Source organism: Sceloporus undulatus, chromosome 1 (assembly GCF_019175285.1).
Source record: "Sceloporus undulatus isolate JIND9_A2432 ecotype Alabama chromosome 1, SceUnd_v1.1, whole genome shotgun sequence".
NCBI classification, from domain to species: Eukaryota; Metazoa; Chordata; class Lepidosauria; order Squamata; family Phrynosomatidae; genus Sceloporus; species Sceloporus undulatus.
The window spans coordinates 284,549,434-284,560,316 of NC_056522.1; the positions used below are offsets into that span (position 1 = coordinate 284,549,434).

Here is a 10,883-nt window from a genome sequence, read left to right on the forward strand (position 1 = left end):
CCCCTAAACTCTGTGTTTTCCCATTTGCTTCTTGGTTTAGGGCATCACCTCCCAGTTTTTCTCTTCAGTCCTCATGTGTCCCAAGGAAGGAGGCTCTTTGCTGGTGTCAGCGCAAGAAAAGCAGTGTACAAACACACACAAAGCGCTCCCCGGTGTCCCTGTCCATTGCCAGCTGGTGTTTTTCTTGGAAGAAGCAAACCTGTAGCATGTCCACTCCGAGGAGGAAAAACAACAGCAACACCAACACTGCCGAGTAGTTATTGCTGAGCAGTCACTACTTTCGGGGTATTCCAGAGCCTCCCGTTATTTATTTATTGGCAACCCTCACCGGGTGTGAGATCGGGGAAAGCAAAGGCCGCCGACCTGCCCCAAACATTCCTCGCTAAAGGCCGATGAGCCGAGAAGCCGCTGCCCAGATACTATTACTTTGTAATTACTTTCCAGCCCAAGTTGTTTCACTGGCTCCGAGTAATTAATGAAAGGGGGGTGTCGGAGCGCCTGATTTACGAGTCGCTGTCACCCGAGGGTCAGCGGAGACCATCCTTTGCCATCGGAAAGCCGCTCTCTTGCTTTGGCTGCTGCTTTCTTTCTTGTTTTAAAAGTAGGCTGTTTGTTATTCTTTGAAGGAGCAATTTTCACTTAAAGTAGGAGGTTATTTTTTCATTTTTTTATTGCGGAAAATCGATCTTATAAAACGAGCGAGAGCCCAGATTAAAGGGCAGCTTTGACGTGTGAAACGGAGGGCGGCTTTGCTCCACGGATGGGTCTTTTTTGCTCTTAACTATGTGGAGAGATTAAAGAAAACAACGCAGGTTGGTGGGAAGCGTCTGGGGCCGGCTTTTCCTTCCCACCGAAGAAGGCATTGCAGGGCGAAAAACATCCCTTGAGCTTTTTTCTCTTCCCAGCAGCCTGGCTTACATCTCTCTGCAGAAACAGATATAATTTCCAAATTGGCATGGCTTGGCACTTGGCACTCAGTCACCCTGAAAGCAATGCTCAGGCTCAGCTGTATGTGCACCAAGCAGTCAGGCCTTCCTTGGCTAATCCAAATGCACAATGGTAGGCATCAAAGATATAGCTGTGTTAGTCTGGAGAATCAAGTATGGAGAAAGCGCCTTTTGAGACTGAGGATGTAGAGACTGAAGTCTACGAAAGCTCATGCTGCCAATGTCTTCCTTTCAGTTACTCTCAAAATGCAAAATATAGACGTTGCAAGCTTTGGAAGCTTGCCTGATGAAGAAGCCAGTGGAGCTTAGAAAGCTTGCAACGTACATATTGTGCATTTTGGTTGGCCAAGAAAGACATCACAGTTTGGTGAGCTTTTGATTAGATTTGCTATTGCTATATGGCCAACAGGGCTGGTGTTCAGCATTAAGTTGTGTGTGTGTGTGTGTGTCTTCAAGTCGCCAGTTGACTTATGGCGACCCCATAGATCCTAAAAGCAGAAAAAGACCTAGGCCACCATACTTTGGTCCTATCGTGAGGATAAAGGACTCCGTAGAAAAGATAATGCTTGGCAAGGAGGAAGACCCGCCTTAGAGGAGGATGGACTCAAATCAAGGAAGATACGTCGCCTTGGGTCTGCAGGACCTGAGCAGGCTTGGAGGTCTCTCACTCAAAGGATTTAGCAGCACCTTTAAGATTAACTGGTTTTTATTTTAACATGAGCTTTGGTGGATATCAATCCACTTCTTCAGATGCACTATGGAATTTTACACACACACACACACACACACACACAATGTGTGCGTGTACACACATATGAATTCTATCTATCTATCTATCTATCTATGAATGATAAAAATGACTGGCTTAAGGCCCTGGCCTTGTGAGCCTCCTATTCTCTTAACCACAGGGTCTTGTCCTTTTACACGGAAGGAAGCTGTGCTTTTGTGCTGAGAAACAGGCGCAGACTCAATAGCGTCCTCCTTTCCCCGGACATGTCCTCCATTTCAACCTCGTTTCCGGGAGGAATTCCAGAACGTCCTCCGTTTGGAGCACGACGAAGAAGCATGAATTGATATTTCAGGGAGTGTTTCTTTTTAGCTTTGATTTGGCCGACATTTTGCAGCGCCTTGCCCTCCTCTAAGACTTCCACTCAACACTTCCTCCTTTAAAAAAAGGCAGACTATAACTCCCACGTCGGTTGGGAAATCCTGGGAGTTGTAGAGGGAAAAGGGCTGTGTCTCTCCAGCCAGGCGGCGTGGGGCGCGGGGCAGAGCAGAGGCTGCGGAGGCTGGGCTCCTCAAGGGCGCCCAGAGGGCCAGGGCTGTTTCGGTCCTTCCTTTCCTTGGGTTTCTAGGGGTTCAGGGCTAGGAAAAACGGAGGCTTTGAGGCTTGGACGCTGCCTGATGGAGGAGGAGGAGGAGGAGGCCTTTCTTTTTCTGCTGCAGGAAGCCCAGAGGGAACGGGAGCGAGTTCAAGGGCAGGCGCTGCTGCCGCTGCCACTCCCGGCTCCTGAGCATCTTTGTTCTCTCTCTTGGCAGGCTATGGCCCCGTGGCCTTTGATGGGGCTCCCAGTTACGGACACCCTCCTTCCCACCACGCCGCCCAGTTCCCCAACCACGCCTTCAAGCACGAGGACCCCATCGCCATCGGCCAGCAGACCTCGCTAGGTAAGGAAGGGCCCAGCTGCACTGCAGAAATAACCCGGTTTGACACCACTAGAACTGCCATGGCTTCAGGCTATGGGATTCTGGGCATTGCAGTTTGTTGTGGCACCAGAGCGAAGCACATAGTGCTCATAGCAGGCCTGGGAAGTGTGACTTTTCCAGATGTTGATGGACTACAGCTCCCAGGAACCCCAAGATAGCAGAGCCAATGGTGAGAAATCCTTGGCCTCTGACAAAATATGGAGGGTTTGGGAAGTGGAAGGGGGAAATGATTTGAACATTCAAGCCTTAACCCCCTCCCCTCTTCTGGTTTCCAGTACTCTAGTGGCTGTATCACTTGTTAATGGTGACTCAAAGGAAAGCTGTGTTCCACTGATTTGATTTTTAAAAAAATCTCAAATGCATGACATCAGATTAGAAATGGAAAAGATGGAGATATAATCCAGTGATAGCTGCTGGAAGTCTAGAGTGTTAATGTTAGCACCCAAACAGGTTTACAGCCCCCCCCCCCAATCCCTGAGCCAAAATCTTGATGGCTGCCTTGCCCTATGAGGAAGTAACTCCCAGTGCTCACAATGGGATTTACTTCTGAGTAAACATGGTTAAGAGTGTCCATTAAAATGATGCACTGTGCATTAAGGTGCATTAAATGCTGCAGGACTATTTCTGCAAGAGGTGTGCAGGGCTGGTGTATCTACTAAGACCTAAGTCCATCTCTCATCTCAAGAAGACAATTTCTAGTGTGCTGGAACCAAAAGTAGTATTTTCTTTAGCAACCATTTTCAGATCCTACTGAAATCCCTTGAGCTTTAAAAATCAACCGTTGCTGCCTACATTTGCTTTGCTTGGCTGGTGTTTTAAGCTTCTGCAAATGGCAGACTGCCGGAGAAATAAGGGCTTGTTTGGGATGAGCTTTCAACTCGGGACTTCTAGCCAGGCAAATCCTACTGCATATTCCCAAACAAAGTACAGCCAGCCTTCCTTATCCATGGATTCCTTTTCTGAGGATTCAACTATCCAAGGCTTGAAAATATTTTTAAAATATCTAAACTCCAAATAGCAAACCTTGATTTGGCCATTTTATATCCGGTACATCATTTCACAATCCCATTATATTTATTGGGATTTGAGCATCCACGGATTTTGACATCCATGGCAGGGGTCCTAGAACTAGAGCCCAGTGGAGGCCAAGCGCCCACTGTATTCACTTGTTTTTTACATTAATTTTTTGACTCAGGCTATTCACAGAATGAAAATAAAGAGGGACCTAGTCCTGCCCTTTCCCCAGAAGAAGATAAGCTACTGCAAATGGAATGGGTGTTTTAGTTCAGAAACAACTGGTTGGCTCTGGGCCTTAAAAATACAACTCCAGAGCATGGCTAGTAGAAAGGCCCTGTCACTCCAGTGTTCATTATGGTATATTGATCCTTCTCTGTGCAGGGCAGCAGGTGACTTTTCTCCGCTTTGTCCGCAGGTGAGCAGCAGTATACCGTGCCTCCCCCTGTCTATGGCTGCCACACCCCCACAGACAGTTGCACAGGCAGCCAGGCTCTGCTCCTCAGGAACCCCTACAACAGGTGAGAAGCCTTTCCCTAGCAGTGTTTACTCTCTCCTCTGCTTCTTCCAGCCTTGTGGCCTACATTGCACCTCTCTCATCTTGGCACAAGAGTTTTATTTATTGTTGGTTGCAATAAGACAGTGGCTTGGACATGCTCTCCTCTACTTCTTCCTTGCTCCTTCACCCTGCCTGGTCTTATTTATAGAAAATATGAATTGTATATTTATAGTGACATATTTCACTTTCAAGGACAGGAGTAACATCTAATGACACCCTGATATTTTCTTAGTGATGAGAGGATAGTAATCACAGAGATTCAGGCCCAAAACACACCTCAAAAATAATCCAGTTTGAGACTGCTTTAACTGACTCAGTGCTAGGGAATCTTAAGGAACTGCAGTTTATTGTGGCACTAGAGCTCTCTGACGGACAAGGTTAAATGTCTCACAAAACTACAGTTCCCAGGATTCCCTAGCATTGAGCCAGGGCAGTTAAAGCGTTTTCAAACTGGATTATTTCTGCAGTGTGTTATGGACTTATGAAGTGAGGAAAGAAAATCCTTGCTTTTTAGTATCTCTGAGTGCATACCTCTTGCTATTCTAAAAATTAAATTTAATCTGTTTTCCAGAGGAGTGGCTGGGGGGAGAAATTGATTTGGTGAAATTATTTTAAAATAATTCAAAGTTATAATCATTCTAGGGATGTACAGTTTATAACCTGGTGGAAGCCAAATCAGTTAGTGAAAATCTGTTTATTGGAAGGGCATTTGATACTCTGCTTATGGGCTTTCTCTATGGCTGGGTGAAAGCATGCTGGGCCAGAGAGGCTCTTTTTAAGTTTGTCTCTTTGAATGGCAGACACCACTCCTGAAATATAGGTTCCATACTGGAAGACACTGTGGTCAGTCAGCAGGCTGCCAGGCCCTTGCTTCTGGGAGATCTCTTTGGTGAGAAATATCTTTTTCAGAGGAGCCACCAAGCTGGCCTAAATCCAGCAAAAACAACTCTGGGGCACTGTGGGTTTCCAAGCCATAAACATCCAATCAACAGCCTTAAAACTTTGTCACAAATAGGCTGTACTGAATATAGTTTTTTATGGGGGTTTTGGGCTATGTGACCATGTTCTCTGGAGATGTCAACCACAAATGCCGGTGAAACATCAGGAAGAAACTCTTCAAGAACATGGCTACATAGCCTGAAAAACCCACAAAAATCTATGGATGCTGGCCATGAAAGCCTTCAACTTCTGTATTGAATATGTATTCCCTCTCCCTGCCTGGCCCTTAAGCATTTCTGCTAGAGTCAGTAAGAAGTGGATCTAGTATGCACTGTTTTGCCCAAAGTATGCTTGCAGTGAAGACTTGGTTGTCTTGTCCTCTGGTCCTCAGAGCCAGCAGAAAGGCCTGGAGAAAACTTCACCCTTTTCTCCACTGGACTTTATTGGGAATTAAGCTCAGTCCAGTTTCCAATGACATTCATGGGGATCATTTTGGTTTGAGGCAAAAGTATCATTGACAGAACCATTCCAGAGATCTCTGGCCTGTCAGGGAGAAGGAAAATTCAGGACCTTTGTTAATTAGGAAGCTTAAGGAAATGAAGAATGTGTTCATTTTGGTGTTTTCTCTCTCCATTCTGCTCAGTGGCAAACGTCCATCTCCCTGACAGAGAGCAGAAAGGGAGTTGACCATCCTTTCCATGAACTCAGAATGACAGGATGAAATCATGGCACTTGAAAACTGCCAGTGTGTCTCTGTGAGAAAGACAACATTCTGGCTTTTAAATGAATCCCCATAAGCTGCTTCTTCCTGGAGATAAAGACCAACTGTGACAATAGACCATGCTACTGTTTGAAGCCTGTATTTCAAACCGCCAGATAGCAGGGTGCTGGATTTGTCCAAAGGCAGTTGTAGGGGTTTTGGCTTAATCCTGGTGTGCTTGGAACCAATGGGGACCCCCTGTCCTCATTCCAATCAGATGCTGGTTGCCTCCCCATAAGTCATGCTTGCTGCAGGAGATGTGGGGTCTTGCCCTGAACTTTCTTCTTTATTTCCCTAATGATTGAGGAACCCAAGTTGAGAATGTGACTGGCTGAGAAAGCCCTCCAGGACCTGGCTCTTAAACAAAGGCTACATCCACACCGGAGGGAGAAGCACTCCAGTTTGACACTGCTTTAACTGCCATGCCTCAGTGCTTTGGAAATCTGGGAGCTGTAGTTTCTCTGGTGCCACAACAAACTACAGCTCATAGAATTCCACAGCACTGAGCCATGGCAGTTAAAGTGGTGTCAAACCAGAGAGTTCCTCCAATGCAGATGCTTCAAAACAAACGCAAACACTTCCATCCCTGTGAACTTTGTGGGCCCCTACATTTATAGGCCCCAAGACTTGATAGGTTGCAGAGGTAGGGAGCAGTTGCTGTAGTCATTTTATCTTTGAGCTGCTGCGATGGAAGGAGAAACCCTCTGAGAGTTTATTTTTGAGTTTGTTTAGGAGCCAGAACCAAATCCTTCTCCCCTCCTTCTTTCCCCCAACTATTCTTCAACTTTTGGTGAACTTAGAACCAATCCCACCTCTCTTGGAGCAGCTAGGAAAATGTATGCGCGCACGCACACACACACACACAGCACCTCTTGTTACACAGAGCTTGTTGCTTTTACCATCATCAATCCGGATAAGTTGTTGTGTGCTTTCAAGTCAGCTGGGATTTATGGTGATTCTTTTCACAGCGTTTTCTTGGCAACATTTCTTCAGATTATTGTTGTTGTTGTTGTTGCTGCACTTTATGTAGTGCAGAGGAGGTGAACCATTGCCTTCCTCTAAGGCTGAGAGAGTGGGACTCGCCCAGAAGATTTCCAGACCTGGGATTCGAACTGTGATCTTCGGAGGTTTTATTTCAGGCTGCATCCACACTGCAGAAATAATCCATCTTGACACCACTTTAACTGCCATGACTCAATGGTAAAGAATTCTGGTAACTATAGTTTTGTGAGACATTCACCTTTCCCTGTCAGAGCACTGTGGTGCCACAACAAACTACAGCTCCCAGAATTCCATAGCATCGAGCCATGGCAGTTAAAGTGGTGTCAACCAGTGTGGATAGTCAAACTGCTAAACCAATTGGCTCCCTAATCTGTTTGAGGATGGCAGAAATGGGGTATTACTCACAAATCTTGGAAAAGAGACCATTTTGGCTGATAGCTTCCAGAATCCCCCAGCTAGCACAGGGAGCTTCTATGCTGGATGGGGGATTCTGGGAACTGTAGTCGCAAGCATTCCATACATTTCCCCAAGTTCTGGTCCCTCAGTTCCAGAAGCTGTTTTGCTACTTCTGAGTCTGTTCTAACCTCAAGGTTAGAGATGTGGCAACAAAGAGAGGGCCCAAATGCATTAACCTATCTGCCTGGGAACATTGCCCTGCAATAACAATGCCAAAGAAATCTTTCACATCTCTACAGCCTGCCCAGAAAATCCCAGGATTTTGCTTCCTTAACTGCCAACTGGTTTCTTTCATGAAGCCCATGTAGTGGTTTGACTGTTGGACTGGGACTCTGGAGAACAGCGTTTGAATCCCCACCGGGCCATGGGTGAGCTTGAGCAAGTCACACTATCTCAGCCCCCTTTGAACCAATCTTGCCAAGGAAACCCCTGGATAGGTTTGCTTTGGGGTCACCATGGGTAGGGAAAGCCTTGTAGTGATGCACTGTGTGTGTGTGTGTGTGTGTGTGTGTGTGTGAGAAAGAGAGAGAGAGAGAGAGAGAGAGAGAGAGAGAGACTATCTTCTCTCCAGATCCTATGGCTCTATAGGGTCCCCTTAGACCTCTGATGGAGAACATGGCTCTTCATATTAGGCTCCTATAGGTGCAAATGAACCTTGTAACCTAGAGAGGCCATGCCCACCTTCTAAGCCTTTGGGTCTAAGGGCGCCAAATCCTGGGAAGCCCAGGATCTTCTGCCCCTGGGAAGTGGGAATCTTATTGCGTGGCAATATAGGTATAATATTGGGAATAGTATTGCCTAGCACTATACCGTGTAGCAATACAAGCAAGTGCTGGAGAAAGGCAGAAGTTGAGATAGTGTCAGGCTTCCTTCGTTACACTAAATTAATGAGAGTCCAATCGAGAAATAGTAGTCTATTCCCAGAACAAACTTGTGACCAACTGCGCAGCTAACAAACATCAAGCGTAGAAAGATAACATAGTATTGTCATCAAGCGTAGAAAGATAACATAAAATTGTCAACTGTCTTCTATTATAAACCTCCCCAAATCAGTTGAAATCACCTTATCATTACAAAATTTCTAGATTTCCTCTTTACATCATATATTCCGTAGGATAGTCCCTTTACTTTTTGATTGTTCCCAATTTTCAATATTAGTACGAGGTAGTAATTGAAGGAAAAATTATAAATTCTGATTCCTCCAAATGATGGAGGATCCCCCCAATACTGTATTCCATATATCATCATTAATCAAAACTCCAGCCTTTTTTTTTATTTCCATAGAGTTTAAAACAATTCCAATTATCTTCTGTACACTTTCTTGATGTGTCACTCATAATGGATGCTAAAATGTCCAGGCCCATAGCTTCTCTCATCTTAATAAACCATTTTTCCTCTGATGAAATTTGTTCTGAGTTTGTAAATTTTGAATATTGAATCGTGCACCAGTCCTTAACTGCTAACCCAAAGCATTTCTTGCCTAGTCCAATTTGTAATGGAAGCCAGCATTTTTTCACATCTTCAAAGAGTTCTGCCAATTATCTCTGACATTATTTAATATTTCCTACACCTTTTCATGGAATATGATCCCCTTTTTGGTATAATTGCTCATGCATTCTTGTTGGCTTGCTTGCCAGTGACTGCATCACTTTGCCATATTGCAAGCCCTTTCACACTTTGTTTGTTGCTATTGTCCTTTCCCACTTATGGTGACCCTATCATGGGTTTTCTTGGCAAGATTTGTTCAGAAGAGGTTTGTCATTGCCTTTCCCAGAGGCTGAGAGTATGTGACTTCCCCAAGGTCACCTAGTGGGATACATGGCCCAGTGGGGATTCGAACCCTGGTCTCCAGAGTCGTAGTGCAACACTCAAGCCCTGCACCAGGTGGACTCTATCTGAGAGTAAATCCCACTGAACTGACTTAAATTAATTTCTGGGTAAATGCAAACAATTTCCCCCACTAATCGGGTAAATTTTCCACTCAGTGAATAACAACCTGGACATGAAAGGAGGAGACACTGTTTCATTTACTCCAGTTTTCTGCTGGCCCTGGGACTGAACCAGATTGAGAGTATTTGACTATGATTTCTTCTTCAGAAGGTATCCAAGACATGGAGGGAATATTATGAATGTTTAGGGCTAAAAGTAAGGGCAGATGAAGAATGATCCAAGTGATTTGTCTTGCAAGATTCTGAAAGAATAACTGCTAGACTGCTGTAGAGACATGACAACGATTTCCTGGATACCTTCAGGCCTGACAAAGAGGCTGTGGCACAAACATATATAAGCTGCACATTATGTTTCCTCCAGTTCTGTAGATTTATGTTGCACAAACAGGTTTCATAAACCTGTCCTAAACACATACGCATTTTGGTGCTTGCAAATGGCTCTGAGCAGCTTTTTGCAGTTTTTCTAAAGGTTAACAGTTCTGTCCCCAGAGGGAGAGCTCACCATCCTTTAACACAAAAATAATACATGTTTGGAAGTAATAATACTACTCAGATAAAAACAACACACTTGAAAGCAGTATAGCTCCAGAGAGCTGCAGCAAGAAATCTGTAACCATATTGTGGCTTTCTTCATACAGTTGACAGGAGGAAGGTATTACCATCCAGAGGAGCAAATCAGAGAAACAGAAATAGTTTTATTTATGTGAATTCCTGAAAGGTAGCATCTTGGAATAACAGCTAATAAGTTTCAATGTCTGGCTGGAAAGACAGTTCCTCTCAGGGACTGCTTCAGACCACAATGGCTTGTTTCTCAAAAGTTGTTATTTTAATACAATTATCAATGCAGGGTTGGGAACACTATGGCCCTCTTGATAACTGTTGATTAAAACTTCCCAGCCAATCATTCTCTTTAACCCCCTCCACTGGTTTGCTATCAGAGCAAATGGGGCTTTAGGCAGTAAGGGTTTCCCACATGCCTCTACTCTATACAATGCCACCTCTAAAACTTTCCCCATTGGCTCAGTCACATATTGAGGGGATATAGCTAAGCAACGAGACCGTGGGACCAGAGAATCTTCCAAGTGTGTTTGCAAGCACCTAAAAGACTCCAGTGTGGAGTCTTTTCACCAGTGTAGCATAGTGGCATGAGTGCTGGACTAGGATTCTGAAGCCCAGGGTTCAATTCCCAGCTCAGCCCTTAAACCCACTGGTTGACCTTGAGCAAGTCACATGCTCTCAGCCCCAGGGATACAAAGGGATGCCCCCAGGGATGCAATGGCAAACCTCTTCTGAACAAATCTTGCCAATAAAATGCCATGATAGGTTTGTGTTAGGGTTGCCAGAAGTTCGAAATGACTAGAAGGCATGAAACAACATCAACAACACTCTTCCCTTTCATCTCTCACTGTTTTGGGTCTCTCAGAGTAGTTTTAATAAAGTAAGGCAAACAGTAGTATGCATGTTTCATAGCCAAAAACTATAATAATAATAATAATAATAATAATAATAATAATAATAATAATAATAATAATAATAATAATAATAATAAT

General features: G+C 44.6%; 1 protein-coding gene across 1 annotated transcript in view; it reads left to right on the top strand.

The window, feature by feature from the left end:
* The window catches only part of WT1 (WT1 transcription factor), a 75,305-nt gene that overhangs the window by 15,610 nt on the left and 48,812 nt on the right, over nucleotides 1–10,883 (top strand). The window contains exons 2-3 of the mRNA XM_042446893.1: nucleotides 2,487–2,615; nucleotides 4,087–4,189. Of these exons, the coding sequence (XP_042302827.1) occupies nucleotides 2,487–2,615; nucleotides 4,087–4,189 (232 nt within the window). The remainder of the gene's footprint in view (nucleotides 1–2,486; nucleotides 2,616–4,086; nucleotides 4,190–10,883) is intronic.